The sequence below is a fragment of the Dendroctonus ponderosae genome, unplaced genomic scaffold (genome assembly GCF_020466585.1).
Source record: "Dendroctonus ponderosae isolate FM_Combo_2020 unplaced genomic scaffold, Dpon_F_20191213v2 Dpon_F_20191213_2, whole genome shotgun sequence".
NCBI classification, from domain to species: domain Eukaryota; kingdom Metazoa; phylum Arthropoda; class Insecta; order Coleoptera; family Curculionidae; genus Dendroctonus; species Dendroctonus ponderosae.
The window spans coordinates 9,662,465-9,682,886 of NW_026018165.1; the positions used below are offsets into that span (position 1 = coordinate 9,662,465).

General features: G+C 33.1%; 1 protein-coding gene across 1 annotated transcript; it reads right to left on the reverse strand.

Annotated features, from left to right (window-relative positions):
* Nucleotides 1-684: 684 nt before the first annotated feature.
* On the reverse strand, nt 685-20,190 carry LOC109538932. The gene is made up of 20 exons (XM_019906373.2): nt 20,052-20,190; nt 19,704-19,837; nt 19,327-19,649; nt 17,844-18,372; nt 14,886-15,000; nt 14,680-14,824; nt 14,304-14,627; nt 14,043-14,246; nt 13,708-13,989; nt 6,955-7,136; nt 6,712-6,860; nt 6,348-6,540; nt 4,027-4,187; nt 3,778-3,967; nt 3,416-3,720; nt 1,797-2,045; nt 1,550-1,741; nt 1,349-1,497; nt 1,090-1,293; nt 685-1,027 (listed from the first exon to the last, which is right to left on the reverse strand). The coding sequence occupies exons 1-20, from the start codon at nt 20,146-20,148 to the stop codon at nt 736-738; spliced, it is 4,419 nt and encodes a 1,472-aa protein (XP_019761932.2). The 5' UTR covers nt 20,149-20,190; the 3' UTR covers nt 685-735.
* Nucleotides 20,191-20,422: the final 232 nt, after the last annotated feature.

Genomic DNA, 20,422 nt, shown 5'->3' on the forward strand with positions numbered 1-20,422 from the left:
TAACAATAGTATATCAATCTGTAATAAATGACGTGAGGAAATTCTGTCTTTTTTAAAGATAAAAATTTTTGAGGCGAAATACCCAAAAAAAAGTTTGTAAAAAAATGAATCCGCCTCAACAATATAGAACTTCTCTTCTCTTCTTCCTCATCTTCATCTTCCCAATCTTCAGCCTCTTATTGCTGCATCTGCAACAGATACGCAACATCTACAACAGGCTAGTGCCGTTACGAATATGATATACTTAATAAAAAAAATAATAACAAGCAAAGACCAGGTGAAAAATGTTGTTGAGGGTTCAACATTAAGAAAAAATAAAATTTAAACACGAAAACACTCGAAATGGTGAAATGGGGATCCAGTGTAGGGGTTGAAAACGTTTTTTTATAATTTGCGGCAAAACGTGACATCCTAGCGGAAAACGTTGAATGCCAGAGTTGTAGATAGTCTAAACTGCATCCCCGTTTCCAGTGTTTTAGTGTTTAAATGTATTTTTTTCTTAAAATTGGAACCTTAACAACATTTTCCTTCTGGCATCTTGCCTGTTATTATTTTTTTTCCAAAAAAATTAGTTGCACTGGCCTATTGGGCGCTGCGATTGTTACAACAGGATGCTTCACAAATTAAAACTTTGAAGTTTCTAACAGGGGAAAACTAGGATTAACGCTCATGAAAAAACATTAATTTATTCTTCCAAAAAAAATGTATTAATCTTTTAACTTTCACATTTAGTTACTAGTGATGATGTTGCGTAACCGGCACTTGAGCCTCCTCGGCTGTTCTATGGTAGATTTTCGCCTCGTAAAAGAAAGAGTTCGGTATTTCAGTCACAAACATCTTTCCAAACTTGATTGGCTTATTGAATGGATAGTAGACAGGGTAGTCATCTACATATCCACCACCAGTACCAGGACGGGGGTAGAAGTAGTTCATTTCCTCCTTCTGTCCGGTATACTCCTTGTACGGGTAAACGATGAAGTAGAATTGGTAGGGCAATCCGTTGTAATTTCCAATAGGAAGCATCAACCTTTGGAACGAATTGAAAAATTAATCACAAAATAATTGGGTAGAGAAGATGGGAATATGTACCTTTGTGGATACAGGAAATAGCTTTCCTTGCCATCAACGTGGAAAGCTCCTTGTCCATTATGCGCTTTGAACACGTCTTTGTAGAGTTCTTCGTATGTAGTTTTGTCTGGTCCATAATATTCAGTTTCAATAGAGCTGCGCTTGATGATATTCTCCCCGGTCTTTAGGTGCCATTGGAAGGCATCAACTGGGACGAAATTCCATCTGCAATTTGAGAGAAATTGATTTAAACTGAAAAGCCAGGCAAGTTTTCCCTAACCTGTTTTCGCTGATATTCAAATATCTGCCGTGTTCGTCGTATTTGGGACCAATAAACACTTTTACCATAGCCTTGGTATCCTGGTTGGAGTTCACGTGAATCTTGTAGGTGAAGGGTTTATGATTCAGTCGTTTTTGAACAGCCCAAACCTTCAATCGATAATGAATTAACCGAAAATATTTGTATGGAAGATGCACTTACTTTGAATGTATCAGCTTTCAGTTCTTCTTCCGTATCAAAAACTCCATTGCTGATGTCAGAATAGTATTGATCAAAGTAGGTGATAAGTCGGTCCATTTCAATTTTTTCAATGGTAACTCCTGGGAATAGCAGTTCGTTTTTGTGGTAGGGGGCGACGTTGTTCTCTTGGAATGTATGGTAAAATCCTAGAATCTACAAAGCAAGTGATTAAACCACAGGGTTTTTGCATGTAATGGTTTTTACTCACTCTCTTCAGTAGTTGGTAATAGGCAGGATCTCTAGAGGCAGTCGCATCATGTTCTAAGACAGAAGGAGCAACATGTTTCCAGGTGATTGGATTAAAGGAGTATCCCAAAACGTGGCTGGCATAAACCGTGTAGTTTTTATAGAAATGGGGGGCTGGAGAGTCCGGGTTGCCTTGCAGCAGGTTTCCAAATTTGTTGATGTCTTCGTTATTGGACTCGGCATGGTACAGAGGCACGTGTTTATTCATTTTCTGTAAAGGTTATTAGTCAAGTATACAAGCTATTGCAAACATATTAATGAAATAGTGAATGATTTGAAGGAGAACATTTCTAAAACATTTCTTCGGCATGGTGTATTTTTTCTTCTTCAACATTTTTCTATTTTCGACTCATTTTTTCAATCTGTTAAATATTGTCTTGTTCAGTACTGGTTATATGAACGATATTGTTTATACATCATTTAATGTGTTTGAAAATTGTTACATAGTTATGATTTTTTGTCTTTGTGGTTATTTATTGCGTTGCGTTTTAAGTGTTTTCGTTTATGTAAATATTGAAAGAGAAGTCCTGAAGAAGTTTGAAAGATGGACCTTTTAAAATTAATATAGTAATTTTCTATACGCCAAAAGTGCGAACACCGAAAAGTCTAACAAAAAAAAAGGGAAGAAGCTTGGTTGAGCTTGGAACTGTTTGAAAGAGAAAGGATGCCAGTTTAAGGCTCAAAGTTTCAATTTTGCATCTTCCTCAGAGATAGTTTGCTTTTATGTAGCAATAGTTAGCAAGCCAATGTGATTAAGTCGCAAACTCTCTTAATATGCCATTTAATAGAATAAACTTGCTGGTCGAAGCCATAAAATTTTCCAATATGTGGCAATTCTACCGATTTTCTGATCCATTTTGAAACAAAGTAGTTTTGATACAAAGCAACTTATCGAAATTAATTTTCGGAAAAATGAAGACGAATAAAATTTCCTTGTCGCCCCAGCTTGAACTATAGTATAGTTGCTGTATAGACTGTAAAAGTTTCGAACTGTTCCATTATGATAAAATTTCGCAGACATTTTAAAATCTGAACCTACTTTAAAGCTAAGTTTTCCATATGACAACTTATTCAAACAAATTTGTCCAAAAAGCGTCACAAAAAAACGAATTATTTATCATTCAAAACCTACCAGAATTTTAATATTTCCTGCATTTCAACTAATTTTCGTAACCAGTAGCAAATACGCAGAAAAGCAACAGAGCTTCAGAATAAAAAGTTTTCGAGAAAAAGTTCTAGCAGCACATGCACATTCTTACAATAGAATTTTGTCCGACTAATTATGAAAAGTTTAGATTAATTGAAACAATTTAAGACAAAAAAGAAATTAATAAAGTTTTTACCAAATGATTAAGAAGAGAAGATTTTAACACCCGTTAGATTTGGGGACAATGTATTTGACAAATTATTGTTTACAAAAGTTAAAACTTTCCTCTAAAAGGGCAAATTTGAGGAAGTGAAGAAAAATTGATTTTCAACTCAAATATTTTCTTATTTCTTTTAAACGTGTTGCAAATTAATTGTCCAACTCCTTCCTTTTGAATACACTTTCAAGATAAGACATTTATCCAATGTACTTACGGTGTCATAGACAAAACCGCTATCAATTGCATCAGCAATGCGCCTCTCAAAGTTTTTCACATTGGTGTAACTGTGAGCATACTTTGAGTTAATGTGTTCGCCGTAGTTGTAGAAATACTCGCTTAGTTTAGCGAATTTGGGCCTTTCAGGGAAAGGAAGTCCATTGGGATATTGAAGCGATGGATAGTATGGAGTCTCAAATGGCACATCCCAGTCGAAGGTGGAAATCTGGCCTTCTCCATGAGAAAGGCGTTCCAAATAGTAGCGAGCCACCAAGCTTTGAATGTGAACCAAAAAGAATTCCCCTAAAATCGAGCAACATTTTCAAGCACTCCATTTTTAATCGTTTCGTTAATTCAAACCTCTGTAATCGTTCTTCAGATGGAATTCTTCGCCATCCATCCAGAATGGATAGAACAGTCCATAAGTATATAAGTATTCATTGGCACCAATATCCTCCAAGAAATAGGACAAGGACTGTTCCCAATGCAAGTTCAGGTAATGTCCAGAATAATTTGCGAAGATATGATTGTGTTCAGGCTCTTCCATTTTCTGCAACATTCACTTCAGTTATTATCGCGAAGATAAAACTTATGCAAAATATGTCTCACCTTAGAGTCTTGCTGATGTACCATCTTATACTTGTAGGCCTGTTGTATAACCTCGGTATTGAAGAAGAACCAGGGATATATTTCGTAAATTGGAGGAAGAATAATTCCGTAGGTGTCCTGTCGATGGACAACAGCAACCGATGTAGTGTAAAGGAATAATCCTGGAAGATGAAACATGTTTCTTAACAATCACTTATTGCGTCTGTGGTGCAAACAGAACGAAACCGTTAAAAATATCTGAATGACTAAGTACACATTTCGGAATTAATTGCAAGAATAATGAAGCAGCAGTTTGTCGAGCGATTTAATTTTTTTGCTTGCTATAAGGGTCCTTCAGAATTATTCTCGAGGATAAAGGGGTTGCAATAGGATGGTTTATTGCTTACTTGAATAGTTTGTCCAATTATTTGTACAATCTATGTGATTTTCATACCCGACAGCGCTCATTTTGGTAGCTGTTTGTGTGAGTCAATGAATCCATAAAACACTGCCTTAGGTCATTAGACTGGAATTTGCCACACAGTTACGGCTTTTATTCAATGTTATTTTAAAGATATTTATATTTTTAGGACATTCCCAAGAAATGTTTGTGTTGTAATTTTAACTTTAATTCGATAAGTGGAGCGATCACAAGTTATAAAAGTAAAGCGAGAAAAACTTCCACTTCAACGAACTTTAACTGCGAAAGCCGACGATTTAGAAAATAATTGTCAAATTCATGGGTTTCAGGCAAAGTGTGAAATAAAAATTTTCATATCGTTTATTTCATATAACGTTTCGGCGAAACGACAGCGATATTATCATATTTAAAATTCAAAACAAACCCATCGTTGGGAAACATTAGATTTTTTGAATTTTTTTTTGTATTGAATATGAAATGAAAATTATATGAACAGTTTTATTTCACACTTTGACGACTGAAACACCGGAAAGAAAAAAATATAATAACAATTACACGCAGTCAGGAAAACAAATCAAAATAATTTAACATATTCTAAGTCCTCTGCTTACATGAATTTGTAATCAAATTTAGTGTATGGGCTATGGGCATGCCGTGTGTAGAAGAAAAGAGGGGAAACATTATTTTTGACTGGAACACTGTGTATATAATTCAATTGACTATTTCTTAATTAATAATATGGCATTCTGAAGTCCAGATCGAATTAATGAACAATTTTTCTTATTCATTTAGAGTCAAAAATAGTAGTTTTATTCCTTAATTTGCTGCACATTGATTTAAAAGTAGCGGATTTTTGCTAAATGAAAACTTGTAGAAAAGTCCAATAAAAAGGAAAAGTAGAAAAGGCAGTTTATTCAAACGAAAAACTCTGTATTTCGACAAATGTTCTAAAAAAGGCATGCTCTTCTTGCATTCAAAGCAAAGATTTTGATCGTTTTTTCTGCATTATCTAGCGGCAGACGGAGAGATTCTCAATTGAAAATGTAATAAAATTCACTGGAATGAATGTTCATGTGGATATTTGTTACTGAGATTTATTCGTCATAAAAATTGACAAATTTATATAAATTTCACTAATTGGGGCAAAATCAATGCAATAAAAGTTTTCTCCATGCTTTCAAGTGTACAACGGGGCTCATTTAAAACTCAAAAATAACTGCTACTTTTAGATAAAATTCGCATAATTTTGGGGAGTTTCAGAAACCAATATCTACTAAAACAGTACTACTGAACTGATCCAAATTAACCCGAAGGTATAAATGAAGCTTTTGCTATCGAGGTTTTTGAGTTAAATTTTAATATATCTCCTGAATAATGAAAAAACATTTTTGGGAAATAACAGTGCTAAATGCCTAGCAAAATTGCAGGGATTTTGAAGGATTTCGAAAATTAATTTCTACTAAAACACTTGTTTGAATTCAGCCAAATTACACCAAAATTTAAGTAAATCTTTTGCTTTTATTCTCCTGAATATGTATATTAAATAACAGGGCCAAATGCAATATAACAAGAATTTTGGTAAATTTCAAAAATATATATTAATTATATTTTTGAGAATTTTGGAGCAACGCAATGCTGAATTTAATTTTTTATAGACGCACATGCTACTTTTCAGGATAATTTTACATTTTACGCTTCTTAAAGATTTAAATTAACATCGACCCTTTTGTTGCAACTTTTACTCCTCACCAAGCTGTTTTCTAGAGAAAAAATTCGCAATAAAAAAGCTTTCTTCAGTCGGAGTTTTATCGAATAAATTCAATACAAAAACTTTACTTGCTTTCGAAATGTAAATTTGCAAAAGCGAAAAAAATCCGCATGTCTGGACTGATTTCTACTTATTTTTCTTCCAATCACTTACCTTCATTAACGAATTTCCTCATCACCACAGCTGTTTCATAGAAGGTTTCAAAATCTTTCGCATAGTAGAACAGTTTGAACAAAGCCACGGCCTGATCTAAATGTTCCTCAGTGAAGATCGAGAAAGGCACACCTTTGGGAAGTATGTAGTCGTAGTGCAGGTACTTAATAACCAAATCAACCACCTCAGGCTTCTAAAAAAAGTTTCCATTCATATACGTTTCATAACGGAGAATAGAGTGTATGAATATGGATTTACATTCGATGACAAATTTGGAAAAACGGCAAAATCATTGAAATGCCAAAAAAACTTTCTCAAGAAGATTTCTTCGTGAATAGGAGTAAAAAAATATTTCTTTGATTACCTCAAATGATGCTTTGTGGATTTGAAGCCACTGAATTGGATCAGTGACACTTCCGGATATTTTCACATGTTCTTCGGTTACACTATGTTGGTGAATGTGCTTAAATAAGTTCAATACTTTCAACTGCTTGTCCAAGAAATCTTGATCAACTGAAAGAATTGAAGCCATTAAAATGCAGGGAAATAATTCCAAGCAAAAAAGCGGTTACTGATAAAATATAGGAAAAAATTGTCAAATACTTACCAGTTTTGTAACGTTTTTCTTGCTGTGGAGGAATGCTGCCGCTGAACGCAACCGCACCAAGACCCAACACCAACAAAGTCAACGTGAGCTTCATTTTGGAAATGCTCCCTTGGTCTGTCCTTATGTTTGTCGGTTTAGTCTTTTTATACTCACTTCGTCCAGGTTGTATCGCACCAAGATAATTTTAATTGGTGTTTTGTTTGCTCAATCACTAGTAGTTATCGTTTTGTTCAATATTAACGTATGACCTTATCGACATGTTGTGAAACAATATGCGTTAAGAAATTGGTCGTTTGTGCTGTAGGAAAAGTTTTGATTACAGACAAGATTTCATAACATGTGTTTTTTGCACATTTGCATTGACAAAAACATAGATTTTAAATAAAAATCAATTGCGCAAGATGCTGCAAAGTTAGTTACTTTTAACTTACTTAAGTTACTTTAAACAACTTTTTAGGGTATACAAACATATCCTGTTAATAAATTTATTAATAAAAAGAAAATGCTTTTGATTTTGATATTCTTTGCAGTTCACACCTTGATCTTTATCAATTTTCAGAATATTTTTTGAGCTTGGTGTTCATTTTTGATTCCTCAAACGTACAAATTTTTATCATCAAAAAATCAGTATAAAAATTTGTTATTAGGATTCGTTATTTTAGATTTATTACTAACATTTTGACTTTTCATTAGATTATCTTTAAATTGATCTAGGCTGTGGATGGATAAGAATGAATGCGTAAGATGATAAATTTACTGGAAGAAAGCTCTTAGAAAAAAATAACAAACCCGCTCAAGTTATAAATATTATTATTATTATTCTTATTCTTCTAGAACTATGAATTTATTAAATTCGAAAAGCTAGTAACAGAGGGTCCAAACACTCGGAATTCTTAAATTCCTCGATATAACTTACTTAACCGGCTCCAAACCGGTCTATAATCTGCATGGGTAGAGTGCAAATCTAAGTGGCTTTCGAAAGAGGGTAATCAATCAAGCCTCTATTAAAAATACTAAACAATATAAATGGAAATTATTTTTACCTATTGTTACCTTATTTAAGTCATTAGTCAGTAAATTTTACGCAAATATCAAAAGATATTAATTTAACACATAACACATTGAATTATTGAGAATATTATTTTATGTTTGTCTGTTTTAGCTTTTTACAATAAAAATTAAAAATGTACTATCAAATGTTTAGCATCATCAGACTTTTAGGAATATTAGTGTTTCAAAGGAAACAATTTATACGTATTTTAATATTTTAATCTAAATCATACAAATTCTTACTAAAAGTACCTATGTCTAGCCCTAAACTCACATGTAACAATTTAATTAAAACAAAACAGAATTTGGTCAAAACTTCTGCGTCTTATTTGTAATCCCTAATATTTCGTTCAACCCAAAAATATGCTTTCGACGAAGTGCTTGTTCTAGCAATTATATTTCACGTAATTTCTGTAACTTATGGAATGTAAAGTAATTGCTTTAAAAACGATAAATTAAATCTTCAATCATTAATCTCAATTATGAATAATAGAGTCACAGTTTGTATGCTTACCATAAAACGAAATTAGCAAGAGGGACAAATCTATCCATGAAACCTTTTAAATTATTGAATTTATTTGACAAAATTCACTATACGTAATACATGGTTTTATAAATACGTAGAACTAGTTTTTGTAAACTTCCGTTGAAATTTGATAGAAAATTAATTGTCAATTACAAAATACATATACTTACGACAAACAATTATGACCATTCACCTCTAACGACCTAATAATAAATTAATTTTAAAATAAGCTTGCCAAAGCATCGTTTAAAACATCGTCAAAAAACGAAAAATTGTGTATGTGACAAACTTGTCTTTGCCTAGGAAAAAAAAGCGTATGCACTTTAGTGCTTGTTCGAAAAGAAATCTGCACACAATTTGTTGCCAAGCTGAGACGAGCCTTAAATAAACTTTGTTATTTTAATCGCCGTTATCAAAAATTAACACAAATTATTGCTTTTATTCAATTAAATTTAATTTGCCGATAGTCATCTTACCTTTTAATAAACTATGCAATTAATTAAAAGAAAACATTATCTGAAAATGTAAGGAAAGAAAGTTTTCGATAATATAGTTTAGTTGTGTTGAATTAATTAGTTTCAAAAGGCAACAACAGCTCAATTTTAAACAAAAAAATTATAGTTGTTTAATTTGTCTTGGTTAATCGTTTTTTTTTAGGTTCTTTGCATGTTACACCCGGTAGCACTTTCAATATGAGGGTTTTGAAAGTGTTAATTTTTCAGATATGATGGAGAGTGAAGTAAAATGCATGCTGAATAAAGCAATCTAATATTTTATACCACCACAAGTTTAAAGCTTTGGTTCTAAGTAGGTACCTATTATTTCGCTTTCGCTCCCTCACAGCACGCATGAGCCCATTTATTTTCTGATAGTTGAAAATGCAACTGAAAAGTATCTGAACCTTATATGGATGCAGCTCGTCTAAGGATTTCGGTTTATTTCACCAACTTATCAATAAATCAATAGAAACAATAAACCCAAAAATCATAGTAGAGAGATGCTAGGTTTTTTCGCCTCGTAGATCAGAAAACCCTTCTTTCAATCTAAAGGTTAAAAAAATATAAGTATTTAGATTTATTATAAATTTATTCCAAGATGTGGGAGGGTTTCTTCCAAAATCATGCTAAAACCACAGCTTAAATATCATGTGATGATGATCATATGATGTATAAGCTGTGCTAAAACCACATGTTAACTCTGTTCTGAAGCGGAGTCCAGTCCACCATTAACTCTTGCAACTCGGTTTGTTAAACACTTAGATAATGCTATAAATGTTGATACATACAAATGTTCCAATAAAAATATTATTTAAAAACTGCACCAAATATTTAGAGAAAAGCGGTTTTAAAACTGAATTTTTGCGGTTTCAAAAAAGTTGTGGTATCCGTAATTCCTCCAAAACTTGGCTTAATCTCTCCTTAAATAGAATTTGTTCACGAAGCTCTAACAAAATTCTGCAAGGTTACCCACACTTTCATTCGTTGAACATGAACACGATTAAATATTTTCGTGCACTGGCAGAGGAACTATTGTTGATCATGTTAAAAATATCTTCTTTTTCTTCAAGTTCTTGTTGTATGGGACATTCTGTAGTTGGTAGGACTATAAAATGATTTCTTATTAGCATTTTCTGTTGTTTTTTTCTTTAATATTGCTCACAACTCCTTAATCATTAAATTTTGGAGAAAATTGACATTTTCGACTTAAAATTGACTATAAAACACGTTCTCAATATTTCAAATATAATATCGAAATAAAAATGCGAATGTTGTTCTTCGAAATAGGTATTGATTTATTTCCAATTTCTGATGATTTTTCCTTGCAAGTCATTGCAGCATTTCACTAGTTTCTAAAATCCAATGAAATATTTTTATAGGCAGGATAATTAATGCGTGATTGCGTTGAAAGCCGCAACAGATGAATCACATATCACTAGACTTGAATGTCAATATGCTTATTGCTATGCCGAGCAGAGATAAAACGGTCGGTTTAAAAATAATGCTTTGTTTTTAAGCGATTAAACTTATCGTTTTGAACTGTTGACATTTCCACAATAAACTCCCAAAGAGTACCTCAAACGAGATGACTATTATTAAAAACTTGTTTACAATTTTAATATCAATATTTATTAATTACGAATTAAACAATATTTATTGCAAATCACCTTTGATTTCTTGCGTAAAATGCTGCTAAAAGCTTCGAGTTCCTCTAATTTAAACTAATATTAGAGAATTAACGCCGATTTTTTTGGTATAACTATTGGTATTTTCAAGAAGTAAACACAACTTTGCTTATTTGAACATGAAGAATGTGTTACGCACTTTAACCTGTTATTAATATTATTAAAAAGAATAATGGTGGTACTGTAATAACTTTGCTTTGTCTCTATTCAAAAGAGCCAAAGTTCTATTTTATGTATTGTTTTTTTACGAAACGACTCGCTCAAGTTTGGAATTACAAGAACCCATTATTTAGTCCAGAGAAAAGATTGCAAAGCGTTTTCCAGTTGAAACCTGCTCATTCCTTCACTTCTTGAAAACCCAAAATATTTAGAATTGATAAAGTTCTGAGCGCAATTTGTTTATAGATTTCAAACGTTTTTTAAGGAATTAAGTAGAGAACTTCAATAGCAACACGAAAAAGTCTTCGAATCTTTCGGCATAACTTTGGGCGACTTTCCAATCCATTTCGTTTCCATAAAAAGCTTGACAAAGTTCTTCAAATGATGTATTTTTGAATTCATCAAATTAAGGGTATGTAATGTCCGTAACATCTTTATGGGCGATAGATCGGACGATTCGGGCGTCCATCGCAATCAACTGAAGTAGGCGTGGTCCCAATATATTTTTAGGAGGTCTCTTAGGAATATAATAAAATATTCTTAGGTTTGCCAATTGAATGCCTATAGATAATGGTTGGGATTTTGCTTTGGTAACCTATACAAACTCCTACTAAACTGTTATGTAACAATATAACGGGAGAATATGAGTCAAGCTAAATGTGTTCTGCCTATAAAATTATAAGAGGTAAATGTTAAATATACGCCTACAGAAGCAGAGAATAAGGTATTCTCTGAATAAATAATTCAACATTTTCAGAGCTAATAGAGTGAAGATTTTTCTATGAAACGATCTTTAAAACAGAGTATACTTAGCTGCTTTTGTTTAGTTTTGAGTAATAGACATTTGGAAAAAAAATCTGATAGTGCAGAGTGCCGTTGAATAGTAATTTCTACGATTATAATAAAACTTTCCTATTGAAAAATTGCCAAAAGTCGAGATAAATCGCGTGCAAATCGAAAGTTGTGGTTTTCTATCAAATGGTCTATAAAGCTGCTTTGCAGCAAGTGATCAATTGGAACGGACACCAATCTAATGAAAGCTCTCATTAGGAAAACTGCAAAAAAAAATGAGCAAAGCCGCAAATCAATCTCGAAATTTACGGATCTAATAGAATTAACAATTCTCTATTTACGCCTCATTTTAGTTTATCAGTTTGTGAAAGTAGTGGAAAGGATGAATAACTAGTGAAAAGGAAAGGTAGCATAAAAAATAGCAAATCAACTAAGATCGAGCAAAGATATCTAGCAAATCGTCTATAAAGCAGTTTTCTAGCTAGACATCATTTTATTGGATTACTTTTTCTGCGGATCAACCTGCGGAATACTTTTAACGACAAATAAATTTTAATATACCAACGGCAATCTTGCTAGATTTTTTCTTAGAAAAATTGCCGATTTTACGCAATTTTTCGGGCATAATGGCCAAAAATCTACAGTTGCAAAACTACTACAGCAAAATTGTTTATGTGCTTTTTAGCTAGTTATTTTGCGTTCCTCATTCAATAGATGGCTAAAAAGTTATTAAAAATCGGGAAAATCGTGCGTAAATCGGCATTTTCAAGGTGAATAGAGCAAAAACATCTCTCAAATTGCCTATAAAAAGGTCTTCATTCTACATCGCATTTTGGTTAATCATTTTTTGGAAAATTGCTAAACCCAAACACGTTCGGGTTTAAACACAAAATCGGCAAAACTCGAAACAGTTGCAGAACTACTAGAACGAAAAATGCTTTATAAAATGGTCTCTAGATCCATCTAGTTAGTCTTCATTGTTATTTAATAAATGTTTCATAAAATATTAACCTGCCGAATTTAAAGGCAACTCACACCAATTAAATCAAAATTTTCTGTAAAAATCTTCCAGTTGCGATTTTCATGCAAGTCATCAATGATGTAGATTTTGAATAATAAATTTTTGGAAAATGGTTTAACTGTGAAATATTTAACCGAAAAAGGCCAACTTTCTGCTATCTAATCAATCTTCACTTTTTAAATATTTTCTCTAAATTTTAGTAATTTTTAAAATCGGCATTTCAAAATTTAATAGAGGGGAAACATTTCTCTTCCCACAAAGAAACCTTCTGCCTATGCCTGATTTTTTAATGCATAATTATTGGGAAGAAATGCAGCGTTGTGACCAAAAGCGACTAAAAATTACAACAATTCAATAAACCATTCATGTCAAAAAATGTTGCCATAAAATCAGCATATCAAATGTCCTACAAAACAGCCTTTTAGTTTCAGTTCAACTTTCTATTCAGTTTAAAGGAAAAACGTGTAATAAAATCGGCATTAAGAGAACCATAAGTTATTAAAATTGGGCATCAACTTTCTAGCTACTTATCAGTTATCAGTTTTACTATTGAATCGTTGAATAAGAAAATAACCCACGGAATGTTGTAATCGAAAATGATTTGCAACTTTCGCCAATCGTTTTTGTGAACCAGTGAACCAATATAATGATTTCGTAAAATATTATTTAATGGACATTCAAACTAGTGAATGTTAAATGCTCTGATAGTTGTGATTATAGAATAAACTTGTTAGAACGCGCCAGAAAATTATTTATTTATTGTGCCTTAAGGCTCGTCTAACTCATTTTAATACAATTTATGATGCCAGATAACCGGCCCTATATTTGAATTTGTTTCACTTTTCTAAACAAATTTGTTTATTTTAAGTGAAATTTTGGGAAGGAGTCAGTTAAATATAAAACCCAATATGAACCACAATCCAATTTCTCACAGGTTTATTTATAAACATTTATAACTCGCTGAATTAACTGATAAATACAGTCGGGCAACTATATTTATCAAGAAAGTTTTATGGGCCCACTCAATCTTCTGAAGTTACAGAGTTGGGGTCAGTTTTGTGATATATCTTCGTTTCGTAGAAGATGGCGTTGGGGATTTCATCGTAGAACATTCTTCCATACTTGATGGGACGATCGAATGGATAGTAAATGGGAGTATCGTCAACGTAGGGACCGCCTACGCCTGGGCGAACGTAATAATAAGTCCATTCGCTAGGTTTGTTGCCTGCGTATGGTTTGTACGGATAGACTATGAAGTAGAACTGGAATGGGTGACCTCCAGAGCTTCCCTTAGGAAGCATATATCTAAAAACGTAATTATTTTGGATTTAAGTGGGGGCAAAGTTTCACTGACTTACCTTTGTGGGAAGTAGAAATGATTTTCCCGGCCAGAAACGGTGAATTCTTCTTTGTCATTTAAAGCACCCAAGACTTTCTTGTACAAGTCATAGTAGCTAGTTTTATCAGGCGCAAAGATTTTAGACTCGAACGAGCTCCTTTTGATGATGTTATCTCCTGCCTTCAGATCGTAGACGAACTTATCCAATTCAAAGAAGTTGTATCTGTAAGGAAACAATAACTCAAACATTCTATATATCTGAAACGCCAATTTAAACTACCGGTTATCGCTGATATTAATATATCTTCCAAACTCATCGTATTTTGGCCCAATGAAAATTTTCACCGAAGCTTTAGTGTCTTTGTCGGACTTCACGTGAATCTTGTAGGTGAAGGGCTTGTGGTTCAACCGATACTGTTTAGCCCGCACAAAGAAGTGGTTTTCCTTTTCTTTCAATTCCTCCTCTGAGTAGTAAACAGCTTGGCTCAGGTCTGAGTAGAATTCGTCGAAGTAGGTAATCAAACGATCCAATTCGATTTTTTCGATCGACACCCCCGGGAATATCAACTCATTTTTCGTATAAGGAGTTAGACGAGATTGGTATCTAAAAAACGCTGGTACGGGCAACAGTTATTGTTGAATGGAATTTCACTTACCTAACGTAGTAAAGCATCAAGTGTTTATACAACTGGTAGAACGCAGGGTCTCTTAAGCTAGTTTCTAAATGCTCCAAGGCAGATGGAGCGACTTTGTCAGTGGAAAGGGGCAGATAAGAGTATCCCAAAAGGTGACGCGCAAAACCTAAGTAATTATACGTTAAAATTAGCAATCAGTTTATAAGGCAAAGGCATGCCAGTTTTACCGAGCCATGGGCCATAGAAATGTCCATCGGGAGAATCAGGGTTGCTTTGAAGCAGATTGCTCAATTGGTCGTAGCTGAACTTATTATTGTAGAGTTCCACTCTTTCGCCTAGTTTCTGCAATTGAGAATGAGTTGGTTTTTTTCTTGCTGTGTAGTGAATATTTATAAATAACTCAAACTGTTTTAAGACAAAAAGAGAAACCGCACCGCTGTCTATTTTACTCTTTGGAAAAATTCGTTAAGAGGCTCATTACCAAACACGATTTCCTTGTGTACAGAGGAAGAGTTAAAATAAATAATATCATTTAGAAAAAAGGGGAAAATATGTTTGAATGTGGAATAAGTGTATAAGTAATTATATGTGAAAAGAAGATTGCACTATTAACTTAATAGAGATACAGGGTGTCCCGTAAGCTCGTGATCAAAAGGGTACTGCGATATTCTTTGAATCAAAAGAAGACGATCTGACCTAACTTTTATTAACAAAAAATGTCTGGCTCCTCTGCTATTGATGGTCAAAGTTCTTCAAAAAATTTATCTTTTTTGAAATATCGGGAGAATGGTACRATGTATTTTGGTGAAACGCGCTGTGAATTTGTTCTTATGTAAGACTCATATTTTGATAAAACAATCGAATTCAGCCGTTTTGAACAAGTGATGAATATTTGAGTATCGTATAAAAGTTGAGTTTCGTATGGTAGTAYAAAAACTACCAGAACTTTTGAGTTGGAGGATAAAATCAACTCGTTTTTTTTAGGTTGATGCACTAATCATTTATTCACAATTTTGTGCTCTTTGTAAAATCTTGTAGCATTCATAGTTTTTGCGAAAAAAAATATTTCTATTTTCTAGCCACTTAACAATTGTAGACATTAACTGTAAATATCGTGATACGAGGCATAAAATCAATCAATCCCACAAATTCGTTTTGAATGACCTTTTCCAATGAAGAAGTGACCGACATGGTCAAAGTATTAGAGTTTTGCGAAGACAACTTGCGTGAAAGCGTACGCGTTTACGCTGCGCATATTTGCAGTTAATGTCTAGCATTGTTAAGTGGCTAGAAAACAGACATATTTTTTTTCGCAAAAACAATGAATGCTACACGATTTTACAAAGAGCACAAAATTGTGAATAAATAATTAGTGCAATAACCGAAAAAAAAATTAGTTGGGTTCATCCACCAACTAAAAAGCTCTTGTAGTTTTCGTACCACGATACTCAAGAATTCATCACTTGTCCAAAACGGCTGAACTCGATTGTTTCATCAAAATATGAGTCTTAGAGGTGAGAGTGTAACGTGGAATGTCGATGCATAGATGTTCATATATAGGTACTAGAAGAAATGACGCTTGCATCATCAGAATAATCGCCTAATGAATATACGGCAACAAGAAATTTAATTTCGAGTATGCCACGAAGATTGGACTACATTTTACACTAACATTTTACTTTCCTTTCTTGCACTGTTAGATTGATAAAAAAACAAAATGTTATAAACACAAGACAATTATATGTTGCAATTTTGTTAATTGTTAATATACAACATTGGCCAATATAGCAAATGTTCGTAATAAGACGCAGTTTAAATTTAACTGGTAAAATGGCTAAGAAAAGGTGCTTCAATGTTTTCTCCTTTATCTGTGATGAAGAATAGACATTTCTCACCTTTGAATAAAAATAGCCAAATAATTAAGCTGGAAATTTCAAAAAAATGTATACTAAAATGATAAATTTCGGTAAATCCCTTGGTGCATTTTTTCAATTTCGATAAGCTCTGCCTCAAAATGATTCCTCAACGAATGAAAAGTAATATTTGCCTAGCCAGGCGCAAAAGATTGCCGATTCGAAGGAAATGTGAATAAAAGGATAAAAGCGCTTTAGTCGTTTTAATCCAATGGACAAGATCAATATTCAATAAGTTGCCCAATGGTGCGTTAGAGTTATGTGATAGGACATAACAAATTAATAATTTGCATACGAATTTACCTCACAAATGCCTTTTAAATATTTACTGATTTTAAATGCGATTTGTTAGAAACCCAAAATTAAAATCTTTAGTAAATCAGTTAAATGAGAAAACGAAAAAATCCTCAAAAACAGTTAGGCGTCATTAAAGTGGACACAAGCACTTTTTAATCAACTTTGAAATAGTTAAAAAATAACTTGAAATACTTTAAGTGAAATTAAAAAATATGTAGGGTAATTTTCATGCACAGTAGCAGAATCAGGTTCTTCATTTCCCCAAAACAGTTTGAATTTTATTACATTAGTTAGCCAGAGTCAAAGGCGCAACAAGCGCAAACACCTAGACCTATCAAAATAATTTTTTAAATTTATTTTCCTGACTCCGTGCAATTGATATTATATTCTTATCCTTCCTGGGTCGAAGTCAAAGTGTGAAGTAAAAATTTTGAATATCTTTATTTCATTACGTTTCGGCGAGACAACAGCGCCATCATCAGATTTAAAATTTACACAAACTACAAGCACCAATTCACAATTAAAACATGTTGTACAAAAACTATAATTTATAAAGCGTTAAAACATTCATTAGTTCTTGAGGAAAAAATTAAAATGTTTTGCTCTCCCAAAAGGAAGGATTTTTTTCCTCAAGAACTAATGAATGGTTTAACGCTTTATAAATTATAGTTTTTGTACAACATGTTTTAATTGTGAATTGGTGTTTGCAGTTTGTGTAAATTTTAAATCTGATGGTGGCGCTGTTGTCTCGCAGGAAGGATAAGAATATAATAACTATAAAAATAATTGTAAATTGTAATCAAGTTTTCAAAAATCAACTGAAGCAGGCAGAAACCAAACACTAACATACACGAAAAAAAGCATTCTGCTTGCAAAAAACTTACCTAAATCAAGTAACTCCAGGTACTTTATACAAGTTAGTTATGAAGTCAAATTATTAAATACTACTTTAAACATGTACTAATATGTACTTACATTGTGTGCATAGCCCCTGTCGATGGCATTCCTTATTCTCCTAGAGTAGTCTTTGTAGTAACTATAACTGTGGCCAAACAAAGATTTATCGCTCTGTCCATAACTGTAGAAGTAATCAGCCAGTTTCGCAAATCTGGGCCTTTCAGGGAAGGATAGTCCATTCTGATATTGCAAAGATGGATAATAAGGCGTTTCCACCGGTGAATCAAAGTCTAAAATGGATATTTGTCCGAACCCGTTTGAAAGACGTTCCAAATAGTATCTGGAGAAAAGTTGTTGGTGGATAAAAAAGTATAAATCTCCTCGCCGATCATGAGAAATGCCGTATTTGGTGCCGGACATCCAGAAGGGGTAGTAGAGATAATACGTGTAGTAGAAGGAATTAATGCCGATATCTTCCAAGTAGTAGGCGAGGGATTGTTCAGGATGCAGATTCAGATAAGAACCTGAGTAGTTGGCTTGAATTGTGTATCCGGGATATTTTCCAGAAACTGACTGGATCGGTTTTCCATCCCATGTTTGTTTGTATCTGAAGACAAGAAATATTGCCATACTATTATTACATTTTGGTCAATAAGATTAGCAACCGAAATTATACAAATAATCATTTTACTAGTCGAGTGCTAACATTGATTTTTCGAACAATACGAACTCATAGAATTGCAGTTTTTGTAGCTAAATATTCCCGCTTTAATTCAAGAATCTCTAAATTAAATAACAAAGATTGCGCCTTTGAATGCCAAACTCAACTCACCACGGACTAAACTTTTAATTGGATTTCCCCCATATTTATGGAGGGTATATGCTGTTTCAGGTGAAAGTTTATTTTCAAACAAAATTGGCATTAGATTGAGCCCCGTTTCCCAGTTTATTAGCCAAATTATCGCTATATCAACTAGTACCGGTTTGATCAAGCCCTAAAGCCTTATGTTTATACATATCAAATTAGAGCGCATGCTGAATTTTCCAAAACAAATATGATTCAATATTAAGGATGATTCAAATCCGAATTTTTGCAGTGTTTAGCGACATAAAAAACACATGCAGATGTAGAAGGGATTATTACGCGAACGATTTCCGTAATATTTAATTATTTGTTGAATTTTGAAAAGCCGTTTGTTTTGTTGCGACTATTGAAAGAAATCAATCAACCAAACAACTGCGACAGCTTGACCAAAACTACCTATAAAGCGCTTAATTCTCAAGAACTGTTGGGAATTTTTTTTGCCCTGTATCAAATCAAGTTGAATTTTTACCGAGTTATTAATAATCACCCTGTACACATTTGTGTAAGTGTACCGAGTGTTTATTGATAGTGAAAGATGATTTATTACAGATGCATGAACATTCTTAGATTTTTGCGCAATGAATTTATGATTAACTTAATGCCTTTTTTGCACACCCCCAAATATATAAAATATTGAAAATTAATTAAATTATAATAATTGGGTAATCAAAGGAAACTAAAGATAGAATCACTTACCTATAAGCCTCCTGAATAGTATCAAAATTGAAGAAGTAATGCGGGTAAATTTCATAGATGGGCGGAAGAGTAATTCCATAAGTATCCGGGCGGTGAATAATGGCTACAGAATACGAATAGAGAAACAGACCTTCGTTCACCCATTTTCGGGAAAGAATAGCAGTTTTATAGAAAGTATCAAAATCCTTCGCATAGTAGAAAAGATCGAAAAGAGCTATGGCTTGTTCGCGATGCTCTGGATAGTGAAGGCAGAATATTTCTCCTTTGGGCATTTGATATCCATTCGTGTAGAACTCAATGATTTTATCGACTGCTTCAGTATCCTACAAGATATTTACATCAACAGTTAATTTCTTATTTAAAAATATGGATCTTACAGTGAAAAGGTCTCTGCTTTCAGTTAGCTTGAAAGAATTTAAAACTTCTTCGTGCTCTTCATCATGCGTATGCTGGTTAATATGCTTAAATAAGGAGAGGACTTTCTTTTGTTTATCCAATAACTCTTTGTCAGCTGAAAGAAAGTATTTTTATACATAAGTTACATAACGAATAAATTGTCTGAAAATGTAGGTTTACATAATGATGTGGTTGAACAGTAATGACGTCAAAATCTTTTCAATTTAATTTCAATGAATAAATTCATCAACGCCTAAAAATGCCATCAACATAAAACTGAACCAAAAACAACATTAGAAAAATTTAATTGAGATTGTTGTACAACTCACCAACTTTATAGTTACTATGATAAGTACTTTCGCCCAGCGGTGTTGCCCCTGATGAGGCACAAAAAGCCGCACACACAAAAATAAAAACCAGCTTCATCTTCAGCCCACCCAAGCAAGCAATGAAGTGTGCTCAGTTTAGCACAACTTAATAATTTATACCCTCTTCACAGACCGGACTTAATGACCTTTGATAAAAAAAATATCCTGCAAATAGCCTTCTAAGTATTGACTCTTATCACATGAAATATATATTGTCCCAATATGACAAACAGGGTAAATACACTTTTCAACCCGTCCAAACAATCCAATAAAAACCCAACGAAAAAATTCTTGTCTTAGTAAAAAATTTTCGAAGGCCAACGAAAATTGAT